This window comes from Mytilus edulis, chromosome 7 (genome assembly GCF_963676685.1).
Source record: "Mytilus edulis chromosome 7, xbMytEdul2.2, whole genome shotgun sequence".
In the NCBI taxonomy this organism is placed as follows: domain Eukaryota; kingdom Metazoa; phylum Mollusca; class Bivalvia; order Mytilida; family Mytilidae; genus Mytilus; species Mytilus edulis.
In genome coordinates, this window is record NC_092350.1 from 36,275,710 (window position 1) to 36,294,895 (window position 19,186).

The following is a 19,186-nucleotide window of genomic DNA, read 5'->3' on the forward strand; positions in this document are numbered from 1 at the left end:
GTAATTATAAACATTTAGCATGTTTTAAAAACAGTAAGAAATGTTTATAAGTGCAACACACGGTATTTTTGGACAAGAAATCAATTTTTCTTACACTTTTAAAATTCAAATAAAATTCAAATTCATTTTAAAATGAAGTAAAACAAGAAATCAATCTGGTTGACGAAACAATGACAATCTGTTACACAGAATAATAGTTGTGCATTTCTTTCCAGTGGGTCTCAATCAATTATACTGATTTACAGAAATCTTGGTAAGAAATTAGTCTTAGATGCTTGATTTGTTTATTAGTTGTTATTTGAACTGCGTGCAGTGGCAGATCCAGAGGGGGCGTAGAGGGCGTACGCCACCTTCTTTTGCTTGGACTTTTTTTTCCTTTTTTTTGGTAAAAGTCTAGACTTCGTGAACTTTGCCATTCCCCGTGTATTTAATGTTTAGGAGACAATTCTTTACATATAAAAATTTTTTTCGCCAGTATTTACTGATTATGTCAAAAGTAAAGTTCCAAAATACTGAACTCCGGAAAAAAAGAAAGTCCCTAATCAAATGGTAAATTCAAATGATAAAACACATCAAGCGAATGGACAACAACTGTCATATTCCTGACTTGGAACAGGCATTTTCAAATGTAGAAAATGATGGATTGAACCTGATTTTATAGCGCTAAACCTCTCACTTATATGACAGTCGCATCACAGTAGATATATTCGGTATGGTTGAGTTGACCAGTTCGTCGAAAAAACGTCAATCGGTCATTTTGAAATTCAAATTACGGGAACACATTTGCAATTCTGAGCATGAAAAATCATGACACCTTCGAAGCGACAAAGGAGTGAGCAAGAACGTATTGACTTCTATTTCACAATTCAACCAAACAGAAAGTTATACTCTCATGAAAAAAAGTTCCACATTAATATTATTTACCAACAAAATTATGTCTAACCCCAAACGCCTATCTTAAAATAACATAGCTGAATAATTATCCCCAGTTAGTATAAGCTCTGGATAGTTTTAAAGTGCAAGGTACGAACCATTTGTTTGAGGCAGTCTGAGATATTTGAGAGAACAAATCTTACTCTACTTTTTGCCTTAAACAAAAATCTGGCCGTATTTGGATTGAAAACAATAATCTTGTCCACTTTTTGGCTAATAGAAACGAAAATTCCCAACAGAAAAATATAGCATTAAATGAGCATAATGATTAAAAAAGGGGCGTATCTTTTGGGGGACGGGGTTTGCATGAACTAATATATTGACTACTTTTATCAAGATCAGACTGCAATATGTCTGCTGGGTGTGGCCTTTATGTCTCCATTTGTCGACCGTCATTCATAAATTCGTTGTCATTTCAGACTCATTCGTAGCCTTTGCTTAATTTTCAATTTTGCTGGGTAAAACATATCAACCAAACATTTGTATAAAAATTGCTTGTTTGTCTTTTTTAACTCGTGTCGCTCGTATTGTAAAATTAATCGAAAAGCGCGGTGTGTATCTTGTTTAGAACAAGAAATCTGTGAGTTTATGCTAACTTAACATACAACAAGAAATCTGTGAGTTTATGCTAAATTAACATAGAACAAGAAATCTGTGAGTTTATGCTAACTTAACATACAACAAGCGAGAATTTTCAATGTCTATTTTTTACTGACAAGTCCCACATCAAATTTATCAGTTCATAACTTTTGACCCATACTATCATTTTATGATAGACAATTTATGGGGAGAATACAACATCAAAAATGTCCAACCCTTCCACTTAACAGCAACTATAAAATATACATGCCCCACGTCACGAACCGTTTAAAAGTGCATTTTACACTTATTTTATGTTTTTTAGCCAAAAAAAGGTCCAAAAAATTTAATAAACCTCGCTCCCCCCTTTTTGCAAAATCCTGGATCCGCCCCTGTACTGATCACTTGTTCCTCTGTGTAACATGTTTTACTTTTTTTTTCACTATTAACAAAATATGCCGTAAGGTATCCCAAAGTAAAATATGTTTAGCGTATGCTACCATTTATATGTTGAAAAGCATTGTGGATTATTTCTTTTAGACGATTTTTCAATTTCACATGGGGAATGGTGGTAAATAGGCTTGAAAAATCATAAGTTTTGATAGAACTAATTTCAGAAAAAAATAGAGATTTAAAATTATTCAGAAGTTCTTTTAGAGTTGTTTAGAATCCACATATGGTTAATACCACTACGCGAGTAAACAGTTTCGCAGTATTTCTGAAGACCCTCTTCCAAAATTGACAGATTTTTTGTCAATCTAAACGACGTGTCTTTAGCCGAACATGCAAATTAGCCACCGTGTAACGTTTTGTGTACTGAATTTTGTGGAGTAAAGGTATCCATTACAAACAAGGTAAGTCCTCCAATTTGTTGTTTAATGTAATGTTCATTGAGGCCATGGAAGGCTTATGATTCGAAAAAATTTCATCCTTGTTAAAAGATGTTTATGTTTAGTGATTATCCGATTGCTCATCTATTACGAATTCTTTTAAAAGACACTCGTAGTGGGATGATTGACATAACAGACAATGCTATTTGAAGCTGTGTCCGCAGGAACAACAACATACTGATCGTGATGGACATTTCAAAGCCTCTTTGTCTCTGAAACCAGTTTCGAATATAAAGAGACTTATTAGCCCATATTGAACTCGTTTGCATTTTTTAGTTCACTTCCCGCAGAATTACCAATACCATACATGAAAGGGCGCTAACCGATTGATTCTAACATTTGACATATAGATACTGATATCTGCTGTGTGGAAGTACCTTTGTTGTTTTAAATTAATTAGATATAAGAAGATTTGGTATGAGTGTCAATGTGACAACCATTTCCATCCAAGTCACAGTTATAAATATAATCCTGGTACCTTTGATAACTATAAGTAAAAGTAACCCATTATAGGTCAAAGTACGGCCTTCAAAGCGAAACCTTGGTTCACACCGAACAGCAAGATATAAAGGACCACAATATGACCAGTGGAAATGTATTAAAACGGTCTAATCTAAATAAAAAAAAAAACGAGAAACACTTATGAACCACATAATAAAGCGACAACCCCCGAACAGCAGGTTCCTGACTTAAGACAAGTGCAAACAAATGCAGCGGGTTGGAACGTTTAAACAGGTGCCAACCCGTCACCCTAACCGGAAGTAATAGCTTTATTGCGTGGTATTCCGACTATTGTAAATAAATATCTATAAACCTTTTACATTACTTTAAACTTTGAAGGTATGATATCAAAACAGCATTTGCTCTTGACGCATACCTTTTATCTATAGTGTGTGTGCTAGTCGTTATTGGAATCAGATTCACTATTGAAAGGACTTGTTTGTAGTTTGTTTATATCTTTGTTCTCAATAAACGAAATACATCGGTATATTAATAAATCCGATCAGGACAAGACATCAAGGCTATGTATATAGAAAATTTTAAAGATTTTATATAAAAAAGGCAGCAAATACCAATGCAAAGAGTTAATAAAATCATATGCCATGGGTAAATGTTTCAGTTGCTGTGCATGACGTTCATGTTCATCCTATCTTGAGCTTTGTTCTTACAGCTATTACCAGAAAAGTATATGTATTTCGAAAATTATCAGGGACCCCTCATGAATATCAAAAGGTCTTTCCTCATCTGTAGGCTTAACCCGTTTTAATTTACATAATGTTTGCTATACCTTATGTTGAATTGCGGTTATTGGTTAGGACAAACCAGAACACATATGGTCATTACTGTACTTATCGATTTAATCAATAAATCACATGTCAGAATGAGGACGTTAAATCACACCTCGTGTAGAGTGCCACGCTCTGTGCACATTAAGAACCCTTGAGACAACTCTATTAGAGGGTCTGTATGTCCATAACTGTCCTTTTGTAAGGATAAATTCCCAACCCTATTCAACATACCCGCATTTTTCAATGGCACTACGAATTTCTCCGACCTTCATCTAGTATGTTACCTTTTACAGGATTTACCTGTAATTGTATTGATTATTAATTTGTTCTTGTCCTGAACATGCATGACATATTTGCCACTGTACATTAAGGAACCAACAATCAATTAAATCAAGTTTAAGGGGAGCGTACGTTTGACTGTGGATAACCATTCTCCCAATGAATATCAAATGGTCCCCTATATACACAGCCAAATACAGTTTGAATGGGAAGATTAAATCAGATGCTCTGTGTTGGTTGATTACCATGCTATATGTAAGTAAAAAATCCTATCAAACTCTTTGCTCTGTGTTGGTTGATTACCATACTATATGTACGTAAAAAATCCTGTCAACCTCTTTGCTCTGTGTTGGTTGATTACCATGCTATATGTACGTAAAAAATCCTATCAACTCTTTGAGGAGTTTGAAGGTGGTCTTTTGCAATGCATATGACACATCTGCTTGCACTATTTCATATCCTTATTCTGTGAACCATGAAATTGTGGATGACTCTTAAATTTAAACTTGAGTTGTTTGGTAATAATAAGCATTCCATATTATACTTATACTGTAAGTTTCATAACATTTGTTTGAGACAAACTTAAGTTGGGGAACAGAAACAGCAAATTCAGCATTTTTTTAATTATAACGGAATATATATTTAAAGAACAGTGAAAGTGATGACACATAAATTATAACTTGAACTGTGTTTGGGGATTATAAGCATTGTGTATAGGTTTCATAACATTTGGTTGAGGCAATCTAAGGTTAGAGAAATGAAAACAAAATCCGATGTACAGATTGAAATAGATAGAATGAAATTCAAAACAGTGTGGCTGTGGCCATTGATTGACACATTAAATTCATCCATTGACTGGGACAATTTACATGAACGTTTGTCTGTAACGACCACTGTTCACGACATACCTACAATAGACATTTAAACTGTGGGGTCACCAAGGTTTCTTAACGCCTTTTATTATAAAATAATTCGAAAAATTAATCGAAAAATTAATCAGAAATAACCTTTATGTTTTGATTTATATAATTGATATAAATCAAAACATCGTGTTATTTCTGATTAATTTTTTCGAATTACTTTATTAGGGTGTTGAGAACCTTTGGTGACCCCATAGTTTAAGTGTCTTTAAAAAGTAGACAGTGAGCAATGGTCATTACATACAAACGTTCACCTAAATTGTCCCAGTCAATGGATGAATTTAATGTGTCAATCAATGGCCACAGCCACACTGTTTTGAATTTCATTCTAGACAAGAGTAACAATTAATGTCCCCTCCACTAACGACCAGGACATAAAGAGTCAACCACATTTGGTTTTAACCTTTATATTTTAACATACCAGCATAGTATAATAACAATCAATATGTATATACAATAATTGTTTAAAATCACATAAAATGAAATATTGGTCCACATATAAATATGAGAAACAAAATCATAAAATAACTGCCATGGTTACAATTTTGCAAACATTAACATGATAAAAAAACATGTTTTAAAAATTTTGCGTATTTTGTAAGTGCTTTTTTTGACATGATAATGCTTAACTTCAAATACTTAACATAATTCAAATGCCTCAAAAGAGAAATTATATACATGAAAGTGATTATTAAAATATTTTAAAATATCAATGTTTAATTTCATAATTAAACAATTTATAAAAGAGGGACGAAAGATACCAAAGGGACAGTCAAACTCATAAATCTAAAACAAACTGACAACGCCATGGCTAAAAATGAAAAAGACGTTTAACAATAGTACAAAACAGTTTATATTTCATTTCATTTCTGTATCTATGTATTCTAATTTTAGTATGATGTTTGTAAATTTGAATGCCATGTTAGCTACCAAATGCCATTATTTTATAAAAAAAATAATTTGCATTTCTTATCTAATTTGAATAAGTCTTTTAAGTTTTTCTTAATAAAAAAGAACATTTTGATTTGAAACAATATACTAAGAATGATAACTCTTTTTCATTTTCGATGTTCATAGTTTGGTCAGCTCTGCAACAAGGAAACAATTAATTCATTATAATGTATGATTTCATTATAAACAAAATTGGGAATGTAGTATCAGGTAATTTTGTATAATCATTTGTATAAAAAATTGATAATATAAAAAAAAATAAACAACCTTATAGTAAAATCTTCATACATTTCGTAAGTTACAAATTACAATCATTATAAATGTTGGGAAATTAGACAGGTGCTTAATGCATATTTAAAACACTGATTTCATCAAAAAAAATATTGTTTCAGCTGGAATTAAAATCTTTGTGTTATATATTCCCTGAATACATTATAAGTAATGACTACATGTTAAAAATGAATTGGTATAGTTATAGTAAATCTTTTTTCCAAATTGTAACATATATTGTTTGACAATAAAAAAATGTTAATTATGTGCAACTTGTTATAATGAATATTCATCCTTGTAGTTTGTTTCCGTGAATATTTTCCAGTTGTATAAGTATATCATCTAGCATATGCTTATTCAAGAATCAAACTGTCAAAAGAATTGCATGCCTTGTAAACTGAAGAATATTTTTCATTGCTGCAAAGTCTTAATTTTCTTAAATAAAATAAAATCTTGGTCTAATAAAAAGAAATAAACCAGATAAACAGATGGTTATACTGAAGTATGATGGATACGAGGCATTGCACATCAGCAAAAGGACCATCACACTTCGGCAAGGACCATACAGCATAAGCATGATCATTGAACTTTAGTGACCCCATCGCCACTTTTAGTTCTACTATTTACAGACAAATAACTTAGCAACAAAAACCACTATAGATATATTTCTACTTAAAGCTTCTTAAATCTAATTGGCCTCATTGTAAAATCAGTGCACCTTAATGCCTATCCAAATATTTTTTTTTATATATTTGCAATTTACTTCATTAACTTAATAAATGCATGTGGTCTAAAATAGATTTCTTTAACCTATAAAATTATTTACTAAGTAGATAAAATCTTTAAAAAGTAATTATGAATTAAAACTTTAATAAGATACTTATATAAGGAACATTTTTAAAAAATCAATCAATATATCAAACCCATACCAATAGTATCTTTTATAAAATAAAGTTAACAGGTTAAAATAAATAAAGGACTGGTCAAGTAAAAGCTTTGCTTCCCTTGCAAAAAATGTGTTGCATATATATTTACTAATATTTCAAAACATCATTTGATAATTATGTGCAACTAATTATGATGAATGTGCAACTTGTTATCATGAAAATTATAATTAAATTTTGTTTAACAAATTTAATAAGGCATAGTTTCACAACAATGTTTTTATAAATCAGTATCATGCAATCCTTTCATGCATTTATTTTTATATCTTGTAGATGCTGTCACATGACTTTTAAAGATTGAAAATATATTTGATTATGAAATGTCTTAATTAATGTAATTAACATATAAGTCCATCCAAATATATTATATAAATAACACTTCACAAGGGTTAACTATAAAATTCAGACATCATCAATTATTTCTTGCCGATTTCTCCAACTGTTTAACCAAATCTTGAAGAACTAAAAAGCAGGCCAAAGTACACACCCATGATTATGACTAAGATAACCACAGAGACAACCCCTGCAGCAATACCAATGTTGGATAACTGTTTTGCTGATCTGGAGTTTTCTTTGGCACCAGCAAGATCACCCCTAGCATATGCTGACTTACTCTGAAAAAGATTGGAAATATATATTATCTTAAAAGAGTTTATATGCAACATTTCATGAACTGGCAGTGAAATCTGGTACTAAAGAAGTAGCATTCATGGCATTGATTGCTAAATTAATTGAATGGAAGTTTCTCAATTAACCAGTGGCAAATATTTCATGCATATAAATGATGACTTGAACTGCAGTACCCTTTTGGTGCTACATGTAATCTCATAACAATACCTTCAAATCTCATTCAAAACCATATTTATAAGTGTAAAAGTTCCATTTATCCAAACACCTCTCTCTCAAAATATTTTAAAAATCTAGCCCTTTTTATTAATAACTGTTTGTTTTTCAGTAGTAATTTGAACCTCAGATATAATTTTAAACTAGATCATGAACTAGTTTATCCCCACCAAAGTCTGTATGTGCCTGTCCAAAGTCAGGAGTTCAGTGTTTGTTGTTGGTTCTTGACTTGTATTTGGTTTTTTTCAAATAGTTCTGTTATAAATTAGGCTTCTAGTTTCTCAAATGAATTGTTTCATTTTTTTAATTTTCTTTTATCATTATTATAGCCAAATTTACTTGCTTTCATCCACTTCATTTGAACTTTGGTGAATAGTTGTTTTGTAGCCAATCATCAACATCTCCTTACCTTTATAATGCTAGGGATGATTGTGTCTAAATAAAACTTCAATTCAAACCCTGTAGTTTCTGCAGAGAAGATTTATCTCAGGTTTCTAGCCACCAAAGAAAAATAGACAATACCGTTAAAAGGCTTTTATAGTCTACGGTTTTATTCTCCAAAATTGAACCTGCCTGAGGGGTGCACACTATAGAGTACAATAAGAAATAAAAGAAAAAAAATCAATTTCCCAAGATGGTTTGTTTACGTTCCACCATGTTTGTTATTGATATTGTGAAGGGCGCTCTTATTATTTTTCAAAATAATCAGTCAGGGGCATTACTTAAACAAGTAACAAATAAAATTACCTATACAAGTAATGTTGAAAACGAGGCTAATTTAAATATAACTTATATAAGTTATTTTTCTGAATATTATTTTTATAGGTGTCCAAGAATACAGATTTTACTAGCTTTAGATAATTTTCACAGTTATCTGGTTATTTTCCCCTTGATATATAAAGACTAATTCTACAGAAACACTAATTAACTTTCCGACGCACTTATCTTTCATACCGACGCTTCTGGGTCAAAGATTGGTCTCTTGGGACTATTAAATTATCATTTTCCTCTAAAATCTTGAAGATAGACTGATTTAAATAGATAGATACTTGTGAATTAATTAAGACCTGAAGTTATTTATAATTTGTAACTTAAATCAATTACATATGTGCCTTAGATAAGTGATATTGCTATTTTTTTCAAAAATTTTTAAAATAACTTATTCAAGTAATATTTTTGTTATTATTTTCAAAGTAACCCTTTATCTCTATACTTCTCTCAAATCTGATAAATTCTTTACTTTATGATATAAAATGTTGTTTAAAATCATGAAAACTTCATTTAGTCTATGTTTCTATTGAAAATTAAAATAACTCTATTAAGTAATTTTATTATTTTAAAAATGAAGAATTACTTATATAAGTAATTAAAAAAAAATAACTTGTTTAAGTAATGCCCCTGACTGATAATGATATTACCTTATCCATATCAATAAGAAAATAGAAAGATTTGAAGTGATGAGATGAGCCCACACTGACCTTTGGGCCAAGGTGAGATTTGTGACATGTGGTCTAAAAACGCAATTCATCAACCTTAAGACTTTCTATTCAAACTGATTTCTACTGTACCTACCTCACTGGCTTTCATGATAGCAAAAATACCAATAGGCCAGAAACAACACACTGTCACCATTATGGCTCTTGTCATGTAATCTGGGGGTGGAGGTTCTGCCATAGTAACCATTCCTGGTGCCACCTAAAAAATTCAAAATAACAAATCCTCTTATTTTTCTATATATGTAACTGTTTGCAAGTATTTGTAAATATTTCATCTTAACCAAACTTTTGTGATGAATATACCATATTATTATTGCATATCCATGATATCAATATAATATTTCCCACAGAAAGTAACCAAAAGTTAGCGTGCAATAAATTCCCATATTGCACTGGTGCAATAAACCTTCAAAATTCATGACGTCATCAACGACAAAATCTTAGTTTAAACCAATTTTTACTTTCAAATATTATATTGCTATACAATAGAAGAGTTATTGCATGAATATTGTCCCTCGTAGAACATATATTGCACTCGTAAGCTTGTGCAATATAAAATTCTACTCGGGACAATATTCCCCAATATTCATGCAATAACCCTATAATATATGCATACTGTGGATTCATTTTATTTTCGTGGGCATCAATTTTTATGGATTAAGGAAATCTTGCATGTTCCTGGATATTTATTTTCTTGGTTTTTCCTAAATATGCATACAAGTCTGTAGAAAATTTGTTATTCTTTAAACATTTAAAGGAGAAGGTTCACGAAGGGTTAAAATTGGCCCTGATTTTTTTATGTTTTTTGAATTGGGCCAAAAAATTACAAATGTCTCATAGAAATACCTGTGATAATAGTACTAAGACAATAACATTTTTTCTTGCACTTTCCTTTACTATTTATGGAGCAATGACCCCTTAAATTAGCATAATTTGTATTAAAAGGTCAATTTTGGTACTTTTTGTCCATAATTTTAATTGTTTTTGGCATAATTAACCTTGGCCTCCATCTACGATCCAAAAAGTTTTTATATTGATGAAATCTATATCAAAATTGAAATCTTTTGGTTACAACACATTCTGGATTGTAGGTCTGAAAAATGCACCAAATCATCATATTTTGACAAAATGTCCCAAATGGGCTTACTTTGGTGAATATCTTGTAGTCTTTTGAAAAGAACTGTCAGATATACTTAGCATTTATACTTTTGAAATAGACCCATTTACGAACCAAGTTGAGACCTTTTTGGTGTTTTATGATAAAGTTGATATTTTAGGCCATTTTGAGCCATTAGTGAACCTTGTCCTTTGTGGTTTGGTCTGTACCCACAAAAGCCGCGAAAATTGGTATTCCAAGAATATAAATGAATTCACAGTACTACTTTTTAACTTCAATATTATATGTTGATGGTTCTTTACACAAGGTACATGCTAGGAAAATTTTAAAGTCTGAACATTAGATGGGGAGTTTTCTCATTGACACTCATACCACATTTTCTTATAAATGTATCTTAATCTATATATACAACTCGTCTAAACATCAACCCAACATGGTGATCCGATGGATAAATCTGTTGTAGAGTTGTCACTGACTCAGATGTACTTATATATATATATATATTGTATTTATAATTGATATATTCTAAAAACATTTTTTTCAAAAGTTTTTTTTGTGTATAATAGATAAAAAAATATTTTTTTCTAATAATATACTGTAAATTCAGAAATAATTGTGTGCATTTATTGTGATGATTTTTTCATGTTAGACTGAAATACGATTTTAATTTTTGCGATATTGAGAAAAATCTGTTGATTTCATAGAAAAAAATTCAAAATGTGAGTTTAAGTTATTGTGATTATATCCCTGTTGCATTTTTTGCAATAGTAAAAACATCACAATAATTTCTGAATTTACTGTACTTGAGATTGTGCACCCCACTTAAAGCATTTATGTCTTGGCTACTGGTTCAGTGATATGACGTTACCGGTATTCATTGTACATGTAGTCTGTTTAATATTTATATTATGCTTCCTACATGTATTTAAAACATTTGATCTTAATATTAATACCCAATAATATAACATGTCCTTGACCACATCTTTTAGCCATTTTTATATGCATACTACAGGGTCAAAGAAGAAAAACACTGAATTTGAAGGGCCATGCAAATTTACTTTTTTCAATTTGATATATCGATCTCATAGTTACACAGTACTATGCAATAATCCTAATACGAGAATTTATCAGGTCAATAAAATTCAAATCGGGTGAGGTGAATGTGAAATCTAAAATATAGAATAAAATAGAAATAAATAAAAGAGACAAAAAAGAAATTAGAAAAAAAGCACCAACATGTACACCTTCCTTTAAGAAATCATGTCAGAGATGACAATAAACAATTACAAATAAAAAGATATTTTGTAGGTCTGAAATAAATAAGTGTACTCTAATTTGACTTTTGGTTTTGGTTAATAATGTATTTATAATTACAAAGAACACTTGAAGCAATTTGGGGTATGATATTAAACTTGATCTTTATTTGCTTACTTTATTTGATTGTATTCAATTTATCTTAAGCCTGAGCAAATTGTTCTGTAAATGAAACACACATCTGGCACAAAAAAACCTTAATCCTGGTACATGTATATATAATAAGTTTATTTACCACATCTTATTGTGTTTGATAGTCTGTCCCTGGTGCAGGAAGAAAGCCTGGTACTTACCACATTGTGTTGTGTTTGATAGTCTGTCCCTGGTGCAGGAAGAAAGCCTGGTACTTACCACATTGTGTTGTGCTTGATAGCCTGTCCCTGGTGCAGGAGGAAAGCCTGGTACCTACCACATTGTGTTGTGTTTGATAGTCTGTCCCTGGTGCAGGAAGAAAGCCTGGTACTTACCACATTGTATTGTGCTTGATAGCCTTTAAAATTGGACTTAATTTTCGGCTCTCCCTTGACACCATTTGCGAGTATGGTCTTGTAGAAACGATGATAGTCCGTCGGACGGGGACGATAAATGGCTGACCCGTGTTAAGAGAGAGCCATATCTCTTGCACGTTAAAGACACCCTTGTAGATTTCGAAAAAGAGGAGGCTAATGCCGCTACAAGGCAGAACTCGCACCCACAAAGTGGAAAGGGATTAATATAAGTTGCAAAACTTGTTTCCCAATCCATTATAAATAAATATGTTTAAACTAGGAGGAAAGCCTGGTACTTATCACATTGTATTGTACTTGATAGCCTGTCCCTGGTGCAGGAGGAAAGCCTGGTACTTACCACATTGTATTGTGCTTGATAGCCTGTCCCTGGTGCAGGAGGAAAGCCTGATACTTACCACATTGTATTGTACTTGATAGCCTGTCCCTGGTGCAGGAGGAAAGCCTGGTACTTACCACATTGTATTGAGCTTGATAGCATGTCCTTGGTGCAGGAGGAAAGCCTGGTACTTACCACATATTATTGTGTTTGATAGCCTGTCCCTGGTGCAGAAGGAAAGCCTGGTACTTTAATACCACATTGTATTGTGCTTGATAGCCTGTCCCTGGTGCAGAAGGAAAGCCTGATACTTACCACATTGTATTGTGCTTGATAGCCTGTCCCTGGTGCAGGAGGAAAGCCTGGTACTTACCACAATGTATTGTGCTTGATAGCCTGTCCCTGGTGCAGGAGGAAAGCCTGGTACTTACCACATATTATTGTGTTTGATAGCCTGTCCCTGGTGCAGAAGGAAAGCCTGGTACTTACCACATTGTATTGTGCTTGATAGCCTGGTACTTGCCACATTGTATTGTGCTTGATAGCCTGTCCCTGGTGCAGGAGGAAAGCCCTGTACTTACCACATTGTATCGTGCTTGATAGCCTGTCCCTGGTGCAGAAGGAAAGCCTGGTACTTACCACATTGTATCGTGCTTGATAGCCTGTCCCTGGTGCAGGAGGAAAGCCTGGTACTTACCACATTGTATTGTGCTTGATAGCCTGTCCCTGGTGCAGGAGGAAAGCCTGGTACTTACCACATTGTATTGTGTCTGATAGCCTGTCCCTGGTGCAGGAAGAAAGCCTGGTACTTACCACATTGTGTTGTGTTTGATAGTCTGTCCCTGGTGCAGGAAGAAAGCCTGGTACTTACCACATTGTGTTGTGCTTGATAGCCTGTCCCTGGTGCAGGAGGAAAGCCTGGTACCTACCACATTGTGTTGTGTTTGATAGTCTGTCCCTGGTGCAGGAAGAAAGCCTGGTACTTACCACATTGTATTGTGCTTGATAGCCTTTAAAATTGGACTTAATTTTCGGCTCTCCCTTGACACCATTTGCGAGTATGGTCTTGTAGAAACGATGATAGTCCGTCGGACGGGGACGATAAATGGCTGACCCGTGTTAAGAGAGAGCCATATCTCTTGCACGTTAAAGACACCCTTGTAGATTTCGAAAAAGAGGAGGCTAATGCCGCTACAAGGCAGCACTCGCACCCGCAAAGTGGAAAGGGATTAATATAAGTTGCAAAACTTGTTTCCCAATCCACTATAAATAAATATGTTTAAACTAGGAGGAAAGCCTGGTACTTATCACATTGTATTGTACTTGATAGCCTGTCCCTGGTGCTGGAGGAAAGCCTGGTACTTACCACATTGTATTGTGCTTGATAGCCTGTCCCTGGTGCAGGAGGAAAGCCTGATACTTACCACATTGTATTGTACTTGATAGCCTGTCCCTGGTGCAGGAGGAAAGCCTGGTACTTACCACATTGTATTGAGCTTGATAGCATGTCCCTGGTGCAGGAGGAAAGCCTGGTACTTACCACATATTATTGTGTTTGATAGCCTGTCCCTGGTGCAGAAGGAAAGCCTGGTACTTTAATACCACATTGTATTGTGCTTGATAGCCTGTCCCTGGTGCAGAAGGAAAGCCTGGTACTTACCACATTGTATTGTGCTTGATAGCCTGTCCCTGGTGCAGGAGGAAAGCCTGGTACTTACCACAATGTATTGTGCTTGATAGCCTGTCCCTGGTGCAGGAGGAAAGCCTGGTACTTACCACATATTATTGTGTTTGATAGCCTGTCCCTGGTGCAGAAGGAAAGCCTGGTACTTACCACATTGTATTGTGCTTGATAGCCTGGTACTTGCCACATTGTATTGTGCTTGATAGTCTGTCCCTGGTGCAGGAGGAAAGCCCTGTACTTACCACATTGTATCGTGCTTGATAGCCTGTCCCTGGTGCAGAAGGAAAGCCTGGTACTTACCACATTGTATCGTGCTTGATAGCCTGTCCCTGGTGCAGGAGGAAAGCCTGGTACTTACCACATTGTATTGTGCTTGATAGCCTGTCCCTGGCGCAGGAGGAAAGCCTGGGTGATCCTGTGGTTGTTGTGGTGCATAACTCTGTCCATGCCAACTGTACTGAGGAGTGGACTGATTATAGGTGGGAGGGGCTTCTTGAGGGGGGTATTCCTGGTCAGGATAACCTGCAAGTAAATTAATCACATGAGTATAGGTCGAAGGAGCTTCTTGAGGGGGTACTCTGGGTCAGGATAACCTGTAAATAAAAATAATCACATGATTTTATGATGGAGGGTCTTCTTGAGGGGTATTACAAGTCAGGATTACCTGCAAATATATTAATCACATGATTATAGGCAGTCATGGCAATAGGTGCTTCCTAAGGGGATAATCCTGGTCAGGATAACCTGCAAATAAAAATAATCACATGATTATAGGCTGGAGGGGTTTCTTGAGGGTGTATTTCTTGTCATTGCTTGTCAGGATAACCTGCTAATAAATCAATCACATGATTTAGGCAGTAGGGGCTTCTTAAGGTATTAATCCTGGTCAGGATAAAGTGAAAGTAAAAATAAGCACATCATTATACAAAGTATCATGTAGGCTGGAGGAGCCTTTTCAGGGGGTATTCCTGGTCAGGATAACCAACAAATAAAAAAAATCACATAAGTAAATCCTAGTACTGCTTCTTCATGTTCTTGAGGGGATATTCCTGGGCAGTATAACCTGCAAATAAAAATAATGGATAGTACATGTTGTAGGCCAGAGGGGATTCTAGAGGGATATTCTTGGTCAGGATTCTTTTTTTCGGGATGTCAGGATTTAAATTTATTTAAATTTGAGACCTCAGGATATTGTGTTTTAAGCCTGGGATTTTGGGATCAGGACCCCTCCTTCTCCCCCCTAACTTACAAATAAAAATAATCACCAGTAGTCAAGACTCTTTAAGCATGTTAAGTATGCTTTAAGCATGTTAAGTCTGATGCACAATCTGAAGTAGACTCATTTCTTTTTGGGGGATTTTTTCATTATTTCAATTGTGGCCATTGCCATTGGGCCAGGGAAAAGAATACTAAGCTTAAACATGTTAAACAGTGTTAAATATTTATTTCTGCAAAATCATTGAAACAAAACAGGAACTAATCATGCTAATGAATTTCTAATGGTGTATTTTTTATTTTGAAAGTGTCGACCATTTGTGTAGTTTAATTTGAACATGTACTATGTACATTTTTGTACATGTACGGTATTACACTGGTAAAAAAGTCATTTAATACAGTCGTGTTTTCCTTGTCGGAAGTAGTTAAGTTGCCATTTGGTTTCATGAGGTTTGATACTGCTGATTTTGATTTCACTTTACTTTTGACATATGTCCAAAAATGTTTTGGCTCAGTTTTAGCTTTTGATGCCACTAACTTCTCATATTCCTTTTTTGCTTTTCGAACGTTCTCATTTGCCCTGTTTCTAGCAACTTTATAAAAATCAAAATCTACTGCTCGTCTAGTAGCCAAGTATCTTGACCATGCCTTTTGTTTGCGTTTTATATTGCTCAGACAATCAAATGTTAGCCATAATGGTTTAGGTTGACAACCCGGTTTAGGATTAGTTTTCGGTACATACGTTTCTACACATTTTTTATATTTTTCAGAAAATATTTTCCACATCTCGCTTATGTTTTTATCTTCAAAAGAACTATCCCAATCAAAATTGCTAAAGTCTTCAGAAAATTTTTCAAAGTCACATTTGGAATACTTATATTTCGATTTACCAGTTTCATATTCATTGAAAGAGTACAAAAAGTCAAATGTAATGGTAGCATGATCACTAAGTCCCAATGGAGCATCAATATTAATATTGTCAATATTGCTTTCATCTTTTGTAATAACTAAATCTAGAGTTCTACACATCTGATTTTCCCTAAATCTTGTAGGTTTATCTATATGTTGATATAGAAAATTGTCGCGTAAAGCTTCAATAAAAGTATGTTCGTAATGGTCTTCAGAGTGAGGTGTAGTCCAAAAGTTCCAATCAATATCACGCATATTAAAGTCTCCCGTTATTAAAATATTGTTATACAATCGAGCTGCTTCATTCAAAAGTCCAATAATATTTAAACATGAGTTTTGATTTGATGGGCTTCTGTATATTGAGCCTATCAACACAGTCTTATTGTCTTTTACCCAATTACACCATGAGGCATCATCATAAAGCGAATTCATATATTCATTTGGTGAGACACAGAAATGACTTTTTGCATAAATAATAACTCCCCGTCCTGTATTTTTACTCGGATAAGCTATAAAGCCTTCAATGTTAAATAATGGAGAAATGCAATCTATATCAATATTTGTTTTTGGCAAAACTTCTGTTATAAAAATAAAATCTGGTTTCACGACCTGTATTTGTGCTTCAAGTTCATCAATTTTATTACGTAATTGATCAGCATTGGTGTACATACACTTTACTGTGTTTACAATTAAAGGGTTAATATTTCGATCTAAATCATCAATATTATTTTGCCTGTTATTTTCTGTACTTTCGGAAGTACTATCACTTATCACACTACCATCATTGCTTATATCATCAGAATCACTTGCATTGTCATTTTCTGCATTATCAAAATTATTAAAAAATGCATTATCTTGCATACTATCTTTAGCACTCTCAGATGTACTGTATCTTATTTCACCACCCTTTTCGCATATATCATCAGATTCACTTGCTGAATCAACATTAGATGTACTTGCATTGTCATTTTCTGCATTATCAAAGTTATTAAAAAAATTAACTGTAACATTTGAACTGTAACAAAAACCAACTGGAATTAACATATTTACATGTTGTTTGATCTTTTCTATAGAAAGTCTACGGTCGAAAATTGGCAGTCTGACCTGAACCGCCACTTTCAACACCACTAGCTGTATTTGTCATAATAGACTGACCAGAAATGTCTTTTCTTTCAACGATTTTCCCCCGGAAAATTACCAAGTTTGCATTGTTTGTTGCTTTTTTCTTCCTCTCTAGCTCTTTTCTCAGCTCAGTGTTAATATCTCTCTCCTCTTTTGTCAAGTCAGGGGTAATATAAATATTGTTCCATTTATGTACAGTATACCCATCACTGTTTTTCCTTCTTAACAATTTAGAGTTCCCTAGAACTTTATGCTTATTAACAACAGTTACTTTCATCAGTCTTGGTTTACTCTCATTTGGTTTACCCAATCTTATAAATGATTTAATTTCAACTTCATCACTCTGAACAGTGTGCAATATATCTTTCAATGAAAGTTCATCATCTCTTTTCTTATTATCAGTACTACAATCTGGTTCTGGGACATTGTGAATTATTAAATTACATTTTCTTTCTTCTCTGTCCCTAAACGACTCAAAGGCTCTTTCAACTCTTTGGTCAATTTTAACATCCATGCTGGATTCAACTACTTTCAATTTAGTATCAAGTTCTTCAAAAAGTACCCTTTGTCTCTCAATGTGTAACCCTAACTCATTTAATTTTGGTAATACACGGACACATCCATCACAGTTAAATGGCAAATTAGGGGTCGACTCGGTTTTCAGTAACTCATATAATTTTGCTGAAACGTGGCTACACTCTATGCAGAACCAATATCGGCATATATTACAGTTCATACATTTTTGATTTTTCTTAAATGTTTCTTCACATTGGGCACAAGATTTGTTGTTAATTGAGGTCGGCGTGGTGCCTGTCTTTGGAGTTGCTGTTTTACTCATTATGTTTTTTCTGAATGAAATGTTAGTTAAAAAGATATGTCAATGTTGTGTTTAAGATAGCAATGCTGTAACATGATAACATGTAAAGAACTGTATAATAATACAATGTAACTGTATAAACATCTTTTTGTATTTTTTTCTTCTTTAGAAAACGGTATATTTACGGACACAAATTACATGTTTACCTCTTTTTTCATACGACATAGTTCTTGCTTGAGCCTTGGCTTGTTGACAAAATGTAAGTCAAGAAAGACAACTCTTAAATTAATATAACCAATCACCAAACACCAGGAAGAAGATAACAAACAGAAACGACACTTAGTCTGGTAAGAGCTAGTATGCAAACATCCTAATCTCTGTATTGATTGATGTTCACCAGAAGAATTGACGAATATTGCCGTCTTTACACAAGTAAATTTATTGCAAGTAACGACAACCTACGCACCTAGAAAAGGTTAAAAGACATGCAAGATATTGGAAAATGCAATTACCGTCGATAAAAAAAATCTTTTAGAAATCTGAGACTACTATAACACATAGTTATATTAGTCTCAGTAGAAATTAAAAAAAAAAAGATTTTTATTTGTTTTAAACCTGCAGCTTTGTTGTTATTGTCTGAGTTCACTATATAAACATGGCAAAGACTCTCTGAGGATAAAAAGTCTCAGTTATCGCATTTTAGAATTAGTAGCTCTGTACCTGTATATTCCAAAGTGATCGATGAGCCGGGGCGTCAGAGGCGGATTTAGGGGGGGGGGGGGGCGGGCC

General features: G+C 33.7%; 1 protein-coding gene across 3 annotated transcripts; it reads right to left on the reverse strand.

The window, feature by feature from the left end:
• Window positions 1–5,281: 5,281 nt before the first annotated feature.
• LOC139481378 (proline-rich transmembrane protein 1-like) lies at window positions 5,282–18,753 on the reverse strand. Of its 3 annotated transcripts, none has more exons than XR_011654604.1 (5): window positions 18,604–18,752; window positions 14,693–14,856; window positions 9,471–9,593; window positions 6,720–7,669; window positions 5,282–6,466 (listed from the first exon to the last, which is right to left on the reverse strand). XR_011654604.1 is itself a non-coding variant. In XM_071264681.1 (5 exons), exons 1-5 carry the CDS (start codon window positions 18,620–18,622, stop codon window positions 7,499–7,501), a joined length of 477 nt encoding a protein of 158 aa, XP_071120782.1. In that variant the 5' UTR covers window positions 18,623–18,753; the 3' UTR covers window positions 5,282–7,498. The 3 variants fall into 3 exon arrangements, 2 of the variants coding, with proteins under 2 accessions (XP_071120782.1, XP_071120781.1); XM_071264681.1 differs by adding an exon at window positions 14,075–14,121 and having other exon boundaries at window positions 5,282–7,669; window positions 14,740–14,856; window positions 18,604–18,753; XM_071264680.1 differs by having other exon boundaries at window positions 5,282–7,669.
• Between the last annotated feature and the right edge of the window lie 433 nt (window positions 18,754–19,186).